This window comes from Suncus etruscus, chromosome 4 (assembly GCF_024139225.1).
Source record: "Suncus etruscus isolate mSunEtr1 chromosome 4, mSunEtr1.pri.cur, whole genome shotgun sequence".
In the NCBI taxonomy this organism is placed as follows: domain Eukaryota; kingdom Metazoa; phylum Chordata; class Mammalia; order Eulipotyphla; family Soricidae; genus Suncus; species Suncus etruscus.
Window position 1 is genome coordinate 98,112,600 of NC_064851.1, and position 21,872 is coordinate 98,134,471.

Consider the following 21,872-nt stretch of genomic DNA (forward strand, 5'->3'; position numbering starts at 1 on the left):
ACTTTCCACAGTAAGCATACTTTTCCCATGCATGTTTTTATGGATGCCTTTAGATACTAACTAAACAAACTAAAAATTGATCTTTAAGCAAAAGCTGTTAACACAAAACATTATGAGGTAGTGGAGGATAACATGGGAGAGAGATATGTGGAATAATGTACGGTTTTCATAAAACATTTTATCTCTCATGAGAGATAGTGTTTTATACACAGTGATAAGTTCTACACAATATGTTGCAACTTCATCTTTGATTTAATGAACCATAATAGAGAGCAAGGGGTAGTAACATTATTATGGAGTTATTTTAACTTAACCAATTAAAATTAGGCTCTGGCCTAATCCAAGAAAATCATGGAACATTTGGATATCTTAACAACTTCCAGAAACCATTGGAATTTAAGATACTTTTATAATATTGATAAATATTGAATATTATTCAATATTGATAAAAGTTCAATACTATACTATCTTTTTTCCAAGTAGCTGGTTGAAGATAGATATTGTCTATAATTCAATTTTTCTTTTTTATATATAACAGACAACAAATTCTACTTGGCATGGTTTCTTTAAATATGTATCAAGTGTTTGAATTTAAATATATATGCATATTTATTCATTGATTCAACATATATTTACATAAAGCTTCTATAAATTTATCAGATCCTCATCTTGGAAGATGCTATACAAAATCAAGCACAAATTCCTGGCCTTAAAATATATATGTTCCATGTGAAGAGACACTCAATAAAGAAAAATAATACCATTTTGGGAGTGGAACCATACCCAGTGGTGCTCAAGAGTTCACGAGTTACTCCTTGTGCTGTGTTCAAGAATTTCATGGCAGTCTCAGGGGTCCATATGGGAATTTGTGGATCAAATTCATGTCAGACATGCAAAGTCTCTCTCTCTCTCTCTCTCTCTCTCTCTCTCTCTCTCTCTCTCTCTCTCTCTCTCTCTCTCTCTCTCCCTCACAAAGCCAATCTTCACATTGTGATAGTCATTGGAGAGAAAAAGTAAAGGATAATATAGAATTTTGTAATTGGCAGATATCATGATTTTAAATAGGTGACTAGTAGGGAACAGATGGAAAAGATATCATTTGAAAAGAGGAAAACATTCATTTATGAAAATGTCTAAGAACAAGCACAGCTGCAAAGAATTAAGAGTTAGGGCTGGAGTGGTAGGGTGTTTGCCTTGCAAAGGCTGACCTAGGACGGTAGGACAGACTGTGGTTCGATCCCTAGGCATCCCATATGGTCCCACAAGCCAGGAGCAATTTCTGAATGCAGAGCCAGGAGTAACCCCTGAGTGTCACCAGGTCTGGCCCAAAACAAACAAACAAACAAAAAAGAGTTTTGCCTACCAGGTAGAATTACAAACAGGGTGGGAAACTGGAGAGGTTGCAGAGGTACCATGGGTAGTCTTATAAAGGATATTGGTTTCTACAATGCTTCCTGAGCCCTAAGAGGTTTTGAACAAAGGAGTGGCATGATATAACTCCTTTTGTAATAAATTTTCTTTGGCCTCTGTGTTTAAACACAAAAGATTAGTCTTGGGACATTACCACAATCCAAGAAAATGATGATATATGTAAGTTGTACTAGATCTGGTAAGTAGATATATTTTGAAGAAAGCTAAAAATTGTTTAAAATAAGGATAATATTATTAAGGAGAGAGAAATCAAAGGGCCAGTTAAAAGCAACCCTGGTTCACTACATATGGTCCTGAGTACCAGATTTCCACATCGCATTCCCAGAGGTCTTAAAGATGACTTGAACAAGGGAAGAAACAAAGGTATTCACTGAATAGGTATTATCACAGATGTGTTTGACAGTTTGAAGCCTGCAAGGGCATTTTCTCATGGGATTCTTGCTGATTTGCTACTTTCTTGCATATGATGGATGGAGAGAATATAAATAATTTAGAGAACTTGTTCCAAATAGATGCCTGGAGAACTGTATTTAACTTATTCTAATTAAAGAATTTATAGATCATGGAACCTACCTGTGTTCCTTGACTCTATGTTAGACAAAAAAGTCTTTAAGCAAGTGATTTACTAATTGACAAAAATGAATAGATGAACCAGATTAACTATTATAGTAGGGGCTGTTACTCAGGGCTGCATTCTAGTCCTAGCTATAGGTATCATGAAAATGGGAATAACAACAGTAACTACCTCTTAATTTATTATGAGCTAATTAGCATAAAACTCTTCTAGTAGTGTTTTTCAAATGTGAATATTAGTATATTTTCAAGCTAGAATTTTAAACATTAAATATATTAAGTATATTTAATATACTAAATATATCTTAAATATTAAACTTTTGATATGATCTCTTCATAGGGTATGTGGACTGAGTAAAACTATATGGCTCAAGAAGAAATTTAATATTGTAATATTACCTTTTATATTTATATATTACATTAACAATGTGTTACATTGCTAAAATACTGCTGTCACATGATTGAATGTCACTAAATCTATGATACTCTTCAACTATTAGTTATATATGTAATGGGTCCTTGAAATAAACTGGTTTTAGAGGAATAACAAATTTCTCTTTGTATAAGAATCATGAAAATATCCCATCTTGAATAACCAATGAGGTGTCAAAATGCAATAGCACTGCATGAAAATACTAGCATGGAATGCTGTGGAAATATAATCTTTAAAAAAAAAGAAGCACGTTCTTCCAAATCTTTATTTTACTTGTAATGAAGAAAACACCAAATTCCAATAATAACTGCTCTTCGTGTTAAAAATAAAAGAGAATATTACCAGGGTTTTGAAGTTTCAAACCAAATACACGCACCCAAGTTTATTATCAATCTTTTCTCCAACTTCCAGTCCCTGAATCTGTGAAAAAAAAAAGTTCCAATAAGAAGATTCCTTTTTGTCTTCCAGTTTAAGTAGCTCAACCATTCAGAAGATGAATAAACTGTCCAATCTTAGAAGATACACTCCTTTTTTATTATTATTTTTAATTTAGAAAACAAGCAGTTCTTTGCTAAGAGCACTTCGTCCTGAAATTCCACTTTTTCTAGGTCTGAATGCTGGGTCTCTGAGAAGTAGCACCACCTGCTGGCCCTACACGAGACTTATTTCCTAGGCCTCCATGGTCTCTCCGGCGCCTCTGCGTTATTTTTCTTAAGACTGGAGCTCCTAGTGAGCTCGAAATCGAAGCAAAACAGAAAAAGAGGTTGGAAGGATCCGCGCAGTCAAGCAGAAGGGCCTCAACTCCAGAAGAGGGCGGGCAATGGAGGGGCGGGAGCTGCGGAAGCAGGAGGCGTGGCTTGCAACGCGGGGGCGGGGCTTAGGGCGGGGCCGTCTGAGCGCCGCTTCGCAACGCGACGGGCGGTCACGTGAGGACCGCGCGCGTGCGCGTGAGTGCGTGCGTCCGTCCCCGGCCGCTGCGGGCTCCGAGACTGAGGAGGCAAAAAAAAAAAAAAAAAAGACATCGAGGCGGCCGTGGCGGGACGGGACCTCCCGGCAGTGGTTGGTGGTCGGAGAGGTGCGAGCGAGTCGGGGCTGCCGGGGAGACACGGTGGTGGCGGCGATGGCGGTGGCGGGGAGATCCAGCTGCTTTCGAGGCGCCTCGCTCGGGGAGGGGCGGCCGCGCTGTGGCGTCCCCCTGGCTGGCCCGAGTGTCCGGCTCCATTCGGGGCCGTGAGGGGCGGCGGGGTCGGGGGCCGGCGGGCGGGCGGGCGGTGCCGCCCTTGGCAGCAACAACGCCCGGCGCTCGCGTCCGCCCCCGCTCCGCCGCCTCCTGTCGCCGGGCCGGCCGGGGTGCGCGAGGCGGAGGAGCCGCGGCCATGACTGCGCAGCGCCGCGCCTGCCGGCTGCTTGAGCGCGGGGTCCCCGTCCCCGAGGCCTGAGGCTTCCTCCGTCCGCCGGCGCTGGGCTCCGGCCTCCTCGCGGCCCCGCGCTCTCGCCCAGCCCGGCGGGCGACGCCAGTTGGGCCGGGGAGGGACCGCCCGTGCGTGCCCTTGCGGCTGCAGGGAGGCCTGCCCCTCGCCGGGCCTTCCCGGGGCCTCTCCTCCGAGTTCGCCCTTTCGGTGTTTTTGCTCTCCCCTCGGAGGGATCTCTGTGGCCGCTGCCATTCTCCTCCCTCGCAACCTTTTCCTTCCTGTTCGGGTCTGCCCGCCCTCCTTCCCTGTCTCTCTCCCTCCCTCCCTCCCTCCCTCCTTCCCGGTCCGCCGGGTCCCGCAAACCCTGCGCTGCCGTCTCGGGGGTCTTGACAGCTGGCCTGGAGTCCACCGGGATGGCCCGATACCCGGTGGGTGCATCTCCGAAGCCGAAGCTCTTGCTTTGTTCTGCTGGCCGGGGCCCCAAGAGTTGGGGTGGCTTCCTACCCACCCCCACCACCCCCTTCACCACCGTTCGTACTTTGGAAGAGGACAGGTCTTCCATTGTTGTCGCTGTTTTTTCTTTCTTTTTTTTCCTTCGGCTGCTAGACAAAGGCTGAAAGAAAAATAAACTGTTTTTTTTTTTAAATTATTTTATAGTTTCCGTACTTGTACTTGTGCAACTAGATCCCACCCACCAGCACCACCACGCCTAGTTGATGCCTTTATTTTTCTTGTCCTTTTTTTTTTTGGAGGCGGGGGGATATTGTTAGCTCTAAAAGCTCAAGTTGGGAAAGTACAGGGGGATGGTTTGTTAATTCTCCCCCCCCCCCCTCCCCTGTGAAACCAGTGTTGGGGTGAAGAAAGTCCCGAGTTGAGAGGGGAAAAGCTCCTGTCTTCATGTGATTGTCATGTCAGGTGCTCCACCACCATCTCCACCGCCCCCCATCCCCATCCCCAGTTCTGCTGGTACTTTGGCAGTAGGGTGAGGAAAGTGTGACATTAGCCTTCCTTGCAGCAGCAGTTCCTGGTTACAAAAGTGGGAAACGTCAGGCTGCTTTGTCTTTTTAATAAATGGATCTAGTTTGTAGACTTGACAAAGACATGGCCTAATTAGGCAACATGAAAATGGCCACACAGAAAAGGATTCACCATGCTGGAGTTGCTGTTTTCGTGACTGTCAGATTGCTCATCTCACCTAAACACATAGGAGATCTTGTCAAGGAAGGCTCTTTTTTGAAGAGAAAACAGGAAGCATGAATGCTGAAAATAGATTTTAGGGGTTTTGTTGTTTTGATTGTTAAGCCCTGTATGTCTAAACGGAGCATTTTGTTAAAACTGACCCTTGGTTTAGAATTTGGTTTGAAATAGGCCTGCGTAAACTGTAAATAAATGTAAAAGGCAGTTAAATATTTGGAAGTGTTGTTAGTTTCTGGTTGTTAAAAAAATCTTCTAAGAGTTTGGAAAACTGTTTTCCAAACAGCTGGTCATTAGACAAGGGAAAGAAAAAGATGGTGTGTGTCAACTGCTGAAGTATTTTGATTCCATTTCCACCAAATTGAATTGTCGGGGGAAAAAAGGGACTAGTGTTAAATATTTTATTTCAGAACAAAATTTTGTTTTGTTTAAAAAGTATAAGTCTATGTATTATCCGTTTGCCATCCTGACAGTTCTGACACACCATCAGTTGGGTATTTTAATTCTTTCCCTCTGTTAATAGCAGAAGCGAGCCTTTTTCGTTGTCTTGCCTGTTTTATACCCAAAGAACCTGACTGTGGGGATCAACATTGTGGATTAGGAGCAATTTTGGTCGGTATGGTAACCATCATATTTAAATTCTATTTCAACCACGTGCTTATTTATGGGCTATTTACTGTTAGCGCCTTATTTTGGGGGCAGTAATTAAAACCTGTCATTATATGACTTGGCCAGGGTCACACATAGCAAAACCATTCTTGTATATAAAACAGTTGCAGAAAAGTACTTCTGTTAAAAAGGAAAAAGTATTTGTTGACATTGTCACATCTTCATTTAATCTTCATTAAAGTGCAAATCCCACTTTTGGGGGGGAAATATAAAGGTTTACTTGAGTTTGGATATGAAATTTGTTAGGACCATTCATTGCTATACATTGTTTTTGCTTTGGTTTTTGTTTCAGTTTGGTTTTGGGGCCACACCCTGTGATTCTCATGAGTGACCCTAGGTTCTGCACCCAGGAATCCTGGCTGTGCTCAGGAGAAAGTATGAGTATCAGACTGTCCACCACATGCAAGGCAAGCACCTTACTTACTATACTCTCTCTCTGACCACCATACATTATGTTTTTAGGAGACCTTTTATATAGTAAAGGAAATCATTCTTTGTTTTTTTTTTTTTTTTTTTTGGTTTTTGGGCCACACCCGGCAGTGCTCAGGGGTTACTCCTGGCTGTCTGCTCAGAAATAGCTCCTGGCAGGCACGGGGGACCATATAGGACACCGGGATTCGAACCGACCACCTTTGGTCCTGGATTGGCTGCTTGCAAGGCAAACGCCGCTGTGCTATCTCTCCGGGCCCAAAGGAAATCATTTCAAGTAGTATTCCACTTTAAGTGGAAATGAGTTTTCACTGAAGACTGTTAACTCCTTCTGTAAGTTAAGTTTTAATAAAGCTAAAGATGAAAATAGTAGGACATATAGTTGCATCTCTCAGCTTGGTACATTATATAAGAAATACAAAGATATATTTGCTGAATTACACTAGATCTTTCCACTCCATTACTTTTTGAGGTGGGAAGGATGTAGAGGGACTTAATAACAGAATTGTAAAATTTAATATTTCTTTTTTGTCACTAATAGTTTTTATAAAGAACATTTTTACTTTGTATATTTTGAATAAGGATAAGATTTATTACATATTAACTGTTAATATCGGACAGATGTAAGTTCTTCAAATATAATTTGATATTTAAACTGTTTATTTGAATATATATTTGTTTGTTTTTGGGTCACACCCAGTGATGCTCAGGAGTTACTCCTGGCTATATGCTCAGAAATCGCTCCTGGCTTGGGGGATATATGGGATGCTGGAGAGTGAACCCAGGTCTGTCTTGGGTCAGCTGTGTGCATGGCAAGCACCCTACAGCTGCGCTATCACTCCGGTCCCCTATTTTAATATTTTTTTTGTTTATTTTTTTAACCTTTAATTCTACTTGGAAAGTTGAATTATAATTAAATCCTGATATTTTCAGAAAATATAATGTATATGTAAATAGTAGAAGTATGATTTAAGTGCTCACAAATTTTGTTGGACAATATTACTTGTTTTTAGTTGGTGCCTGTTTGAGTAAATTGTTTAAATTCACTGGTAGTGAAAAAATATTAGGAATTCTTAATGTGTTACTCTTCTCTTTGCATATACTTATCAGAAAAGAGTTGCATTGTACATTTAGTGTTACAAAATGGTGACTTTAACGGGTTTATGAGTTTATTCAGAAACAACAGACAAAAGGGTAAAGTTTTGTAGGAAAGCACTCAAGGCTCTGGGGGCTGTACAGACAGCACAAATGGGACGAGAACTCTGGGAACAGAGTTTATCAGACAGTGCTGACAGTCTGAGGTGTGTGCCTTGGAGGAATATTAGCAACTCGGGCACTGCCCTGCTTGGCCATATCACCAAGCTGGATGGCATTTCCTGAAGACTGACCAGCATTGATGCACTACTACCCTCTTCTTCGCACGGAAGGGAACAAACCTCCCTTCTGTGGTAGATGAGGCCCCTGTGCCTGGAGCAGGCAGAGTGCCCCTACGTGATGATCTTTCCAGCCCCTCAGTGCATCAGAATAATGTGGAGTCAAGGCCGCACTTGAGCCCAAAGTTGCATAGTGTGAACCTAGAGACAGGCAGGGGCCAGCTGGTCCTGGCCAGGAACTACTTCTTGGATCAAGTGGAGGAAACACTTCCAGGTCATGTGGAACCTTCTAGAAACTGCCCAGTTCAGGACATCATCCATCCTGGCTCCAAGTGTCTTCCATACCCCACACATCCAGAAGAAACCTTTCTGTCCTCAGGACCCAGGCTGGACCCTTTGCTAAGGAATAGTGAAGATGACTGGGAGATAGGCCAAGGCCACGACCTGGTCTTGCTCAAAGAGGCCCGAGTTCTTTCCCCTTGAGCTGCTGTACCCTGGAGGGTTTCCAGTAGGGTGCTCTGGTGGGAAACCTGCTGTTTCCATCACTTAGGTTCTGAGTTATCACCTGTGCAAATTATCTCATCAGTTCTGACCCTGGACCAAGTACAAGTCTCTAATTAATTACATTTAGACTGTCAGACAGCTTCCACCACTATATAGTTTCAAAACTTTTTTATCACCCTAATCTGTACTCAATAGAGAAAATTGAGCTTCCACATGAACCAACAATTTCTCTTCTTGGGATCAACTGCAGGGGCTCCAAAACACTATTTTTAGGGGCCGGAGCAGTGGTGTGAGTCATTAGGCCTCTGCATTGCGTGTGGTAGCCTGGGATAGACCACAGTTCGATTCCCCGGTGTCACATATGATCCCCCAAACCAGGAGCGATTTACCCCCGAGCGTCACCGGGTGTGGCCGAAACACCCCCCCATTTATTTTTAAAGAATTTTATTCTCTAGTGTTCATTACAGCTTTCTTCACTTTGTAAAAACTTCTCATTTTTTTAGATTGCTTTTTCGCTTTTTTATTTTGCACAATATCCTGTAATACATAAAACTTAGTATTTTAAAGTCTAGTTTGCAGTTTGTTGGGGTTTTTTTGTTGTTGTGCTACACTTTTAGTGTCATATTAGTTTATTGTCAAATCCATGCTTTTACCTCTGTATGTAGAGCTGTTCTATGAGATTTATATTCTTATATTTTGTAGGTTCATTTCAGCTTATTTTGATATATAGTATGAAGTATATAAAAACTTAATTCTTGGGGCCAGAATGGTGGCGCAAGCAGTAGGGCATTTGCCTTGCATGTGCTAACCTAGGACAGACCACAGTTCAATCCCTCAGAACCCATGTGGTCCCCCAAGCTTGGAGTGATTTCTAAGCGCATAGCCAGGAGTATCCCTGAGCATCACCACCTTTGGCCCAAAAACAAACAGAAAACAACCAAAAAACTTAATTCTTGCACATGTATAAATTCAACTTTTCCATCATTTGTTGAAGAGTCTATTTTTCCATTAAATGTAATTGACACTTTTTTATTTTTTGGTTTTTGGGCCACACCTGGCAGTGCTCAGGAGTTGCAGGCTCAGGGGATCGAAACCAGTTCCATCCTGGGTCAGCTGCATACAAGGCAAACTCCCTATTGCTGTGCTATCTTTCCGCTCTGACACTTTTTTTTTAAATAAAGTGATCATAAATTGTATATGGGTTTGTACTTGGATTCTGTTTTATTAGCTTGTTTGTCTTTTTCTATATTCTACATTGTCTTCATTACTGTAGCTTTGCAGTATATTACTATATTGGAAATTGTGAGTTCTGTGATTTTATTTTTTAAATATTGTTTTGGGTGTTTTTCAGTAGTCTTTATATTTGAGAGTTGACTTTTCCATTTCATAGAAAAAAAGCCATTCAGTATTTGGTAAGAATTAGATTAGGGGCCAGCAAGGTGGCGCTAGAGGTAAGGTGTCTGCCTTGCAAGGGCTAGCCAAGGAATGGACTGTCCCATATGGTCCCCCCAAGCCAGGGGCAATTTCTAAGCGCTTAGCCAGGAGTAACCCCTGAGCATCAAACGCGTGTGGCCCGAAAAACAAACAAAAAAAAAGAATTAGATTAAATTGTTTGATCAGTTTGTGTAGTATTCTTATTTTTATAGTTTTTCGACCCATTACTACTATTTGTTTCCTTGTATTAGCTTATATTAGTTTACAAATCTTTCACCTTGTTGGTTATCTGAACTTCTATATATTTTATTCCTTTATATCTTAACTTTATTTGTATTTTTACTTAAAAAAAAAGATGTTGTTGTCAGTGCTCAGGGGCTACTCCTAACTTGAATTTGTGGGTCATTACTAGTATTTTTTAGGATTATGTACTGCTAGGCCTCTTGAGGGCAAAGCATGCACTCCATTTTACTATTCCTCTGACCTTGTACATTTTTTCACACCTTCTATCCCAGGGGTGGCGAACACGCAGCTCTCGAGCCTCATGCTGTTCCTGGCCAAAATGAATGTGGCTCTTTGCCTCTTATCATTATTTTGTATACTGTGGCTCTTTGCAAGTTTGGATTTTGTTCTGCTGCTTCTGAGGAGGGACCTCTGAGGAGAGATTTCAGAGCATGGAGTCCCGCCCCCAGGCTGTGTCATCCTGTATCCCATCCCTCGGAAACAACTGCACTGGCCAGCGAGCAGGGGACCCGTGTGTCACATGTTGGGTCACATCTTGCCATTAGTTCTGAGTGTGGAGGACACAGCACATCCTCACCATCACTGCAGGATTTTGACCCTCACTCAAATGGCAAAATGCAATATGTGTTTCATAGATCATTGTCAAAATTAGATGCTTTTGTGTGAGTGTTTGTCTGTTTTGGCAGGTCACTGCATGGTGTGGCTCTCTGACTCTCACAGTTTAAAATTTTGGCTCTTTGTGTCGAATTTGTTTGCCACCCCTGTTCTATCCCCTTTTCAGATTATGTTAGTTATGTTATCAATGCTTACTATTTTGTTGACTTTTTGATTTGGCCCCAATTATATTGTTATAATGCATACTGTTTCAAGTCAGCCCTTGATGGGGCTGGATGATGGTGGGATGGAGGATGAGGTCTTTCTCCTCCAGCTTGGAACACGCGTTCAACACGCAGTTCTGAGGTGATAACAGCAGATAGAAAACTCACAGGCAGTCAGGCTTCAGGAGATATCAGCTTTATTCAGTGGATAAGGCTGAAGCAAAAGCCCCAGCATCAACTCCAGAAAAAGCCCTAGCTTTCCACAGACCCTTGCTTTTATACACAAGAATCAGGTGCCACCCTAGGATGGGAGCAGAATGCCTGGTCACACCCTAGGGTAGGGAACAATTATTGATTAGGGTAAGATCAGTAAACCAACACATACATAGGTGAAAATCCCACTATTTGTCTCTTTTCTTTTATATTTCACTTTGTATAATTCCTTGGAACCTTGAACTTCATTCATTTTTATAAAGTATTGTATTTTTTCAGGTGCAGATATAAATGGAGTTCTCTTGATTTCCTTTTTTTCTTTTTTTTTTTTATTATTAGCCACTAGAGAAACAACATTATTGTGCATTGAACTTATAACCTACAACTTTGCGAGATATATTAACTGTGTTATTGGGGGGGGGGTATCTGAGAATTTGAACATAAAATACAGAGACACTTTTACCATCTGCAAATAATTTTACTTTTCATCATTTTGTATGCTTTTCAGATGTTTTGTTCTTTTTTTTTTTTTTTTGTCCTAACTTACTCTAGAACTTCAGTGTACTGCTAGAACATTTAGTTAGTTTGATTGAAGTTTTTAGTCTCAGAATAAAATTTGTATTGACTTTTGTTATGAAAGAATCACACTTTTGGCTAATTTTGTAGATTTAATTCATTTGTCTCCAGAGAAGTTAAAGCTTAAATATTTTTCTTTTGCAATATAGGATGAACCAACAGTCAAAGAGTAAATACTGCAAACTGGCTGACTGCTGATGAAGATGATATTTTATTTTAATGGCAGACATTTGTAATAGAAATGTAAGTATAACATTGCTTTTCCAAAACCAATAAATTTTAAGTAGAATGGATTTAAATCAAGTAATTTCATCATTAGTTTTAATTATACAAAATAAATATCTTTGGTCAGCTTATGATTTTGAAATTCAGCTTTTATTTACATTAAATTATTTAGTTGATGGTGCCGGAGCGATAGCACAGCGGTTAAGGTGTTTACTTTGCATGTGGCCAACACAGGATGGACTCCGATTTGAATACGGCATCGCATAAAGTCTTTGGAGCCTGCCAGGAACAACTTCTGAGTGCAAAGCCAGAAGTAACTCCTGAGCGCCACTGGGTATGACCCCCAAAAAAACAAAACAAAACAAAAATTATTAGGTTGATTTCAACCATGCCTATAAAAAGTGAAAGCAAAGGAATTAACAGTAAAGCACTTGCCTTGAATTTATGAAGCTTACCTGAGTTTGAGTTTTCCTATTACAGAAAAAGTCCTAAAACCAAAAATGAAAGTTTGCTCAGGAAAAAGAAGCAAAAGAAACCAAAAAGATAGATAGGATCAGCTTTTCTGAATGAATAAAAAGTACTTATGAATTATAAAAACAGTCAACAAAATATTATTTCACTAAAATAAAGAAACTTAATTCATACTGGCTTTTTTTAACTTAGTAAATTATTGCATTTTAATCATGTTGAAATCATTTGTCTCTAGTTTTTGTGTGTGTGTGTGTGTGTGTGTGTGTTTTCTATCATTCTGGTTTTGTTAGATATGCTTTCTAAAATATTCTCATAACCAATATCCCAAGTTGGTTATGGGAATGCTGCACTGGTGAAGGATTTTTATATATATGTGTTAAAAAAAAATCATAGAAAAGAAGGGCCCGGAGAGATAGCACAGCGGCGTTAGCCTTGCAAGCAGCCGATCCAGGACCTAAGGTGGTTGGTTCGAATCCCGGTGTCCCATAAGGTCTCCTGTGCCTGCCAGGAGCTATTTCTGAGCAGACAGCCAGGAGTAACCCCTGAGCACCGCAGGTGTGGCCCAAAAACCAAAAAAAAAAAAAAGAAAGAAAAGAAAAGGCCTCCCAATTCTTAGCACAGGCTGTGTTCTTTACACTGACTTTATAGAAAGAGGAGGTACAGTAAATACACCCCATATACACCTCAACCCAGGCCCTTTGCCTGATCTGTATTGTGAATTGGGAGACCAAATAAATAAATATAACATAATATGCAATATCAATAATAATAACAATATATAATATATTAATTAATATTAACCATAATTTTATTTATTATATTAATGATGTTAATTAATGCATACATTGTTCCAGTAACACTTTAAATAAATGAATATTATGTTAGTTAAATTATGTTTAAATATTATTGGAAATTCAGAACATCTTCATTTTTTCCTCCTCTGCTATACATACCTAGCAGTGCCCACAGTATGAAACCTATAGGTCCTAAAAAAAATATATTATTCTACCTTGATCTTTTTTATATTGAACTTTACTGTTTTTATTTTTGGGAATAGGACACACTTATTGGTTTTCAGCATTTCCTCCTGACTCTGCATCCAGGGTTCACTCTTGGCAGGGCTTGGGAGATCATATTAGGTACCAAGTGTTGGAGTTAACAGGGTTTTAACCTATTAAAAGATGTCATCAAAGATGGCTTCCTCCTTACATACCTGATTTCCACCTGCATGGGAAGCACCTCTGGATAATCTCTCTAATCCAACCTGTTCTACACCCACTAGGAAACCACCCAGTAGGGGTGGTCCTATTCTTCCCAATAAAGATTGCGGATCTCTCACTTTCTCTCCACATGGTAGAAAAGTCCAGACCCTTGGTTTCATCTCTCCAGCCTGGTTTGGATTCTTGTGGTAGCCCTGTTTGAGGCCCACTTCTTTCCCCTCACAATTGGGGTTCAAGGAATTATCTATAGCAAGGATCAAACCAGGATTTATTGTGTGCAGGCAAGCACTGTACCCATTGCACTATCATTTCATTTCCCCCTGTTAATGAAACATTTTTGTATCACAAACATTTCCATCTGAACACTGTCCAACTAGACGTCACTCATGAAAATTCAGTCAACTTTTACTGACTTTTAATAATCTTGGTAAAAATTTAAAATACTGAACCAGAGTTACCATCTGTAGAAACTATTTGTTTTTCTAATTACAGGACTGTGGTTATCTACTTTTCTGATAAGATGCTTTTACATTTCTGACTTAAATTGTGGTTATCATAACTACTCAGGGTTAAGAATTTGGTAAAAATTGAAACTAGTTGGTATTTTAAAGTTAGGAAAATAGGGACCAGACAGATATACAATGATATGAGCTGGTTCTTTGCCTTGATGTGGATGACCTAGGTTCCATCCACTATGGTCCCCAAGCCAGCTAGTAGTGATCCTTCAGTGCAAACCCAGGAGTAGACCCTGAACATTGCCAGGGTGTAGCCCCAAAATAAGATAGCATGGAGGTAAGACGTCTGCCTTGCATGCAGAAGGATGGTGGTTCGAATCCTGGCATCCCGTATGGTCCCCCAAGCCTGCCGAGAGCAATTTGTGAGCATAGAGCGAGGAGTAACCCCTGAGCACTGCCGGGTGTAACCCAAAAACCAAAAACCAAAAAATAAAATAAAATAAACAATAAACAAAAAAAACTTAAGTTGGAAGTATAGATATTTTGTTTCTGTTATTATATAATAAATGTTCATGTTTACATATAAAATAAATATTTTATAATTTAAAAGAAATAATGATGATGTACCTTTTCAGTGTGTAATTCAAATAATCCAGATGCTGACCATCAAGAAACCTAGATGATAGTCTAATAAATGATTGAATAGTGGAACAGATGCCATATTGAGATGAAAATAAAATATTTTGAGTACTGAAGATTCTTTCTGAAACATTCTATATAGACAGAATGTCTATTGTTTTTGTGGTGGCATAGGGATGCAGGGGGAGTACACAGCAGTGCTCAGTGAGACAGGACCACTACCCATGGTCTTCAACCCAGCCATTCAGTATTTGATTCATCAGTATTCTGGAGGTCACTAGAACATATCTGGTAGGGGGAGGGGTACCTTGGAATGCCAGGAATTTATTTGGGGCCTTCTGCTTGATAGGCAAGGTGTCCCTGCCCTTTGTGCTATTTTCCTAGTCTCTAATTTAGTCTTTAGGTTTAGAAGCTTAGCAATATAAAAAAATGAGGAAATAGTTTCTAGGTCAACAGATGAGGGAAAATATTACCTAAACAAGCATCTCATGGCACATATAAAGATATTGGGAACAATATGGGTTCATGGGGATGTGGTAAAAAAGGAACTCTAGAATCCATGGAATGGTCTCTGGTCCCAACTTTTATGGAAAATAGTATGAAGGGTTCTCAGTAAACTCAGAATCAAACTCCCATATGGCCCAGCTATCCCACTATTGGGTATTATATCCACAGGACAGAAAAAAACATACATACAAAAGGATCTATGCACACTACTATTCATTGCAGCACTCAGTACAATAGCTAAGAGTTATAATCAACCTACATGTCCTACATGTTGAGGGGATCAGGAAGGATTATGTACAAGAGAAACCCTTGAGCGCTGCCGGGTATGGCTCAAAAAAATTGAAGCCACTAGAGTTTATTAAAAACGTTAGTGGTTTTTTTTGAAACTTAAAAGAATATTAAACTCTTACATGAAGGGGATCAAAATCTACCAGAAACAGGTAAGAAAACAAAAATCTTACCAGAAAGTTGGGGGAGGGGTTAGCTTTGAAAACAATTTAATCAGCCAAGAAGAAGAGTGAAGATAAATGCACATTTTGAATTGAGGATTTTTTTTTTCTTCTGTTTTTGTTTGTTTCATTTTGGGGCCACACCTAGCAGTGTTTAGGACTTCTGGCTCTGAGTTTATGGATAACTCTTTTCAGGACTTGGGATCATATGGAGTGCCAAGGATCAAACCTGGTTCTATGTGCTGTACTTTCTTCAGCCCTTTTTTCCTTTTATCTCCAATTTTTATTTAGTCATCACAATTAATAATAGTTTCACGTGTACTGATTTTAAACTCTACACTTTCTCACCAAAGTCGGCATCTCTCCATCTGTGTCTCAAGGCCCTTGATGGCAAGAAAATCTTAAGTTATTTTAACTGGAATATTTATAAATGTCTTAAAATAGTAATTTAGTGAGTGGGAAAAGAAAGATGCTTTGACTGAATTTTAAAATAACAGATTTGGGTTCTGGAGAGATAGCACAGTGGGTAAAGTGCTTGGCTTGCATGCAGACAACCTGGGTTCAATACCCGGCATTCCATATGACCCCCAGAATCCCACCAGGATTAATTCCTGAGTGCAGCACCTTCTGAGTATTGTTGAGCGTGCCTCCAAGCCAAAAACAATAATAATAATAATGGCTTTGGTTTGCTGGTCTTTGGGAAGTGAAAATAATTAATGATGGTGTGGTCCTATAACATGTGCAGCATATACTTCATTACAGAAGTGAAGTTTTTATGAATTGAAAGGTATATCCTCTTCCCTCCTTTCTGTCTTTTGCAAATGTTTTCCCTTGTGCCTTGTGTGGCAGTGGTCTATTCCCTATCTCTGTCAGTACATTATTGTTTAGACGGTTTTGTTCTAATTGTCTTGGAGTAGTGGCTATAGCTTATTGTCTTTTGCTTGTTCTATGTAGGATCTGGCTAAGATGAGTCAAAATATTTGCAGGTTTTTGCTAAGATGACGCTTTGTATATCTTCGGGAGAGGAATTAAAATTAACCCTGTGTTAAATAATGTGATATTTTAATTCTGATAAATGTTTGGGATGAGATATATTTGGTAATATTTTAAAAGCAGTTTCATTTGATCTTGTGAAGGCTTTCACAAAATGGTGTTAAGTGTAAGCTGGCTAAGAATTTATAAGATGGAATGTTGAACATAGGACCTGAGGAAATATTTATAGAGGAAAAATACATTACTGGGATGAGTAGTTAGCATGGCTTTAAGCCTGAATAAGGAGAAATTTGATGTGAAATTAGGTTGACATGAAGATGGCATCCAAATTATGCAAGATCTGTAGATCTGTAGAAAGGAAGGAGTAAGGGTGGACAAATTTAAAGTCATGAAGTTATATAATAAACTTTATTTGGTAATTAGCAAAGAATAACAATGAACAATAGACAAATTTTAAAAAGTGATGGGATAGGGCCCGGAGAGATAGCACAGCAGCATTTGCCTTGCAAGCAACTGATCCAGAACCAAAGGTGGTTGGTTCAAATCCCAGTGTCCCATATAGTCCCCTGTGCCTGTCAGGAGCTATTTCTGAGCAGACAGCCAGGAGTAACCCCTGAGCAATGTCGGGTGTGGCCCAAAAACCAAAAAAAAAAAAACCAAAAAAAAAAAAAAAGTGATGGGATAATTACTAAAACTTACTGGTTTGGGGTGAGGAGTAAGAGAAGTAAAGTTTCAATGGTGAGATTTTTAGATAAAAAATATGTATGATGGTTTCATGGGTGGGTTGGGTAGACTTTTAGGTACAAAGAAACAAGCCTTAAATTTATCTACCATAACCCAGGTTTCTTGATATATATAAGATATCTAAGAAAAGAGCTAAAATAGATACTTAGAAATAAAGGTATAAGATTATGAGACCTGACCTGATAGTGATTTGTGTTATTTGTACATAGTTAATGTTTGAGGCCATGACTGTACATAAGATAATCCTAACAGATTATACTAAGAAAAGCATATGATTTAGAAAACAGCAATAGTAATTGAAGTCTTGAGGAAGATAGTATAGTTTTTCAATGAGGGTGATTGAAGTAAGACTGATATGATCAATTTTTTTAGATATACAGCAGAAATAGGGGGTTTCTCGGATTTCTATAATTTAGCCTAAATTCACATTAAGAATAAATTATATTCTTTTCAAGAAAACAAGTATACTAATACCTGGAAATATTTGCAAAATTCCAACTTTGTAATATCCTAAGTTGTAAAATTACCATTTTGGGCCCGGAGAGATAGCACAGCGGTGTTTGCCTTGCAAACAGCCGATCCAGGACCAAAGGTGGTTGGTTCGAATCCCGGTGTCCCATATGGTTTCCCCGTGCCTGCCAGGAGCTATTTCTGAGCAGACAGCCAGGAGTAACCCCTGAGCACTGCCGGGTGTGACCCAAAAAACCAAAAAAAAAAAAAAAAAAAACAAACAAAAAAAGAGTAAAATTACCATTTTGTCGTTTTTCCAGTTATAGTATTATACTACTCCCCCTCTCTCCCACCACACACACACACACACACACACACACACACACACACACACACACACACAATATTTTTAAATCTGTATATTAAGTTCTGTGATTAAGATAAAATGATACTTTATTTAAAATATATATCTTGGGGCCAGCGTGGTGGCGCAAGAGGTAAGGTGTCTGCCTTGTCAGCGCTAGCCTACGTTGGACCGCAGTTAGATCCCCCGGTCCCCCCAAGCCAGGAGCGACTTCTGAGTGCATAGCCAGGAGTAACCTCTGAGCGTCACCGGGTGTGGCCCAAAAACCAAATAAATATATATATGTGTGTATATATATTTGAATATATATATATATTTGAATATTTTTGGCTTAACTGTTGTTTGTTTCATTTCACAAATATAATTGATAAATTAAAAATATTTTTTCTACACCCTCTACTCATCATTTTTATCCCATTATTTATAACATGCACATAATAGGTAGGTACTTAGTGTTTTCCAAATTGTTGAATTGATATTAAAAGAGTAAACATTTTAATACTCTTATTTTACTCATTTTCTTAGGATGGCTGGCTGTGGTGAAATCGATCACTCAATAAATATGCTTCCTACAAACAAGAAAGCAAATGAGTCCTGTTCCAATACCACACCTTCTCTAACTGTTCCTGAATGTGCCATTTGTCTGCAAACCTGTGTTCACCCAGTCAGTCTACCCTGTAAGCATGTTTTCTGCTATTTATGTGTAAAGGGAGCTTCATGGCTTGGAAAGCGATGTGCCCTCTGCCGACAAGAAATTCCAGAGGATTTCCTTGACAAGCCAACTTTACTGTCTCCAGAAGAACTCAAGGCAGCAAGCAGAGGAAATGGTGAATATGCCTGGTATTATGAAGGAAGAAATGGATGGTGGCAGTATGATGAGCGTACTAGTAGAGAGCTGGAAGATGCTTTTTCCAAAGGTAAAAAGAGCACTGAAATGTTAATAGCTGGGTTTTTGTATGTTGCCGATCTTGAAAATATGGTTCAATATAGGAGAAATGAACATGGACGTCGCAGAAAGATTAAGCGGGATATAATTGATATACCAAAGAAGGGAGTAGCTGGACTTAGGCTGGATTGTGATGCTAATACGGTAAACCTAGCAAGAGAAAACTCTGCAGATGGAGCGGACAGTGTATCAGCACAAAGCGGAGCATCTGTTCAGCCGCTGGTATCATCTGTGAGGCCCCTGACATCAGTAGATGGTCAGTTAACAAGTCCTGCAACACCAACTCCTGATGCAAGCACTTCCTTAGAAGACTCTTTTGCTCATTTACAACTCAGTGGAGATAGCATAACTGAGAGGAGTCATCGAGGAGAAGGAGAAGAAGATCATGAATCACCATCTTCAGGCAGGGGACCAGCAGCAGACACTTCCATTGAAGAAACCGAATCAGATGATAGTAGTGATAGTGAAGATGTATCTGCGCTAGTTGCACAACAGTCCTTGATCCAGCAGAGACTTTTGGTTCCTAATGCGAACCAGACAGTGTCTGATAGATCAGATCAACTAGGAAATGACCGACCAGTGGCAGGGGGTGGAACAGTGAGTGTTAGATCTAGGAGGCCTGATGGACAATGCACAGTAACTGAAGTTTAAAGTCTTCAGCTCTATACTCAAGGTTAAAGTATAAATTTCTGCCCACGTAACATTATACTCATCCCTAGTAGTGCATTTTGGGTGTTGGGGTGGGAAGGGATATGGGAAGGATAAACCTGTAATTAAAAGTTTAACATGTTTCTGTTGAGAAATTTATTTAATGTAAGGAACTTGGGTGTTGATAGTTGAGAGCTCTTAGTATTAACCCAGTTTTCTTGAGGTCTGCTTATTTTATAGTTCAGTTTTGTTTCATTTCTTCAGGTTTTTGGCCAGTGTTTGTATTATCTGTGCATTACCTTCCAGTCCTCACGACTTTGCATTGCATCTTATTTTCCTGCATGAATTGACATAAAACCATTACAAAAATTTGGCACCTATAGGATATCTGGTATCAGTATGAAAGGGAAGCTTAATGTGAGGATATGTGAATTGGAATTTAAAAATAGACGAATAACAACTATAATAGTAAAATTGCTGAAATGGAAATGTAAAGAAAGAAGCTAATAACTTACGTGTGTCAGATTGTTGTTTATAACACTTCATGACGTTCTGATAGGCTTTGCTGTCTAGTCCTTGTAGTTTGAGATTTCTCAGTCTGCATTTTTCTTTTTGGTTACAGAATTTATAATTTAATAAATACTAGAGTTTACCAAAAACAATATGTCTCTTATTTGAGTCCAAAAGGGGGGGAGGTTGGAAATATTTTTACAACCGTTGGCTAAAGATTATAGCTTGAATCGGTAAGTTTTTTTTTCAGTGTTTACCTGTTTGTTTTAAATATTTAAGCACCATGATTGCAAGTATGTTTGTAGTTGGATTTCAATCATAAACAGAATACCCCCCTTCACCAGTACAACATTGCCACTGCCACCTCTGCCTGTATTTGTAACAAGCATTTTACTTCTCATTCTTTAACATTGTCATGCTAGTTGTTAGTGTAGTTATTGATAATAGTTTTAATAGTCACCTGCACAGTTTGATTCTTTATAGAAAAGAAACAAAATAATGGGCAGAACATGCATTAACTCTGTATAAACCTAAAGCCTGTGACTTAAATTTGTTATGTTAGTAAAGACTGTATTTTTAAATTTCTTTGCCTATTTTCTGTAGTTATATTCTTACACTAATATGAATTAAATGGTAGGCTTATTATAAACCGTATCAATAGCCATTCACTTAAAACAATGTAAAAATCTATGGAAGGCCACAAAATAATGAATTAATGTAATCTAGCGAGGGGTTTGTTCTGGACAAAAGCAGTTTTGGGTTGATTTACTGTATTTTGCTAGTTCAGGTGGATAGGTGTATGCCTCACACACAAGAGGACAAATCTATTTGATCCCAGACCTTAGACATACATACACCAAGGGATAGGACATAGGGATGAGAGTTGAAGGTTCTGAGCTTTGAAGTTGTATGCTGTATGGCATTACCACCTTGGTGGTGGTGAATTCTGTATGCACCAAGAGGTATTAAGCTATAGGGCTACTAAATTTTTATAGTATTGCAAACTAGCGGTAATAATAATAGCAATTAAGATAGATTTAAAACTTAAAAACAATAGGATCATATTGATAAAGAATACGTACAAGTAATTTTAAAGTTGAGGGGACGCTCTTCTGCTTTCAGAAATTATATCTGGCAAGCTTGGGGGACAATATAAGATTCTGGGGATTGAACCTGGGTCAGCCATGTGCAAGGCAAAAGCCCTACCCACTGTACTTTGGCTCCAGTCCCTGTAAGTCTAAATTTTAAAGTGTTGCTGCAAACACAGAATAAAGTTGTTCATCTTTATTAGATTTCTTGAAAAGGATTGTTTACTTTTTCACAAACTAGAAACATGGTATAAATACAAATACATATAAGTTGTAACATGAATCCCTTTGAAGACTAAGGTGATTTTGATGTAAAACTTACTGATAGTAAGTAGTATTTTATTACTAGTTTGAAAATTCCAGAGCACATAAATTATCAGTTTATAGTAGACTTGCCATATTATCACTGTTTATAATTCAAAATGGAAAATAATTAAAATGATCAAATTAGTAAAGCTCCAAATTTGTAGGAGGGTGAAAGAAGGAAGCTTCAAGGACCACACCTAATGCTTTTATATTCTAGCTGAAGAAAATGATTTGTTATTCCTCACGTAGCCTCTCCATTTTTGTTCTTACATAGTTCATTGTTATATTTTTAGTTATTTCTACGTAAGGATAAAATATAAAAAAACAACCCTAGGAACAGACTTTGTAAAATTTTATTTTCAAAATAGATTTTTGGCTAACTCTAAGAACTAGAGATATTCGGTCATTTATATATTTTAAACAAAAAATTTGGTAGTAATCCAAATACACTGAAAACCAATGAGTTTGGGTATTCAATTAGCACAAATCAAGTACTAACTGTAGATTTCAAAATAATTCTGATGTATTTAATATCCTTTAACTGCTCGTGCATAT

At 39.0% G+C, this 21,872-nt stretch overlaps 1 protein-coding gene and 1 non-coding gene across 2 annotated transcripts; both read left to right on the forward strand.

Moving 5' to 3' along the window:
- The first annotated feature begins 3,432 nt into the window (after positions 1-3,432).
- RNF146 (ring finger protein 146) lies at positions 3,433-19,447 on the forward strand. The gene is made up of 3 exons (XM_049771130.1): positions 3,433-3,512; positions 11,452-11,545; positions 18,345-19,447. Coding segments are annotated over exons 2-3 (1,074 nt in total). The 5' UTR covers positions 3,433-3,512; positions 11,452-11,543; the 3' UTR covers positions 19,417-19,447.
- Positions 12,598-12,730, forward strand: LOC126007815 (small nucleolar RNA SNORA51). Its single transcript, XR_007495297.1, has one exon. It is a non-coding gene; the product is annotated as a small nucleolar RNA SNORA51 (small nucleolar RNA).
- Positions 19,448-21,872: the final 2,425 nt, after the last annotated feature.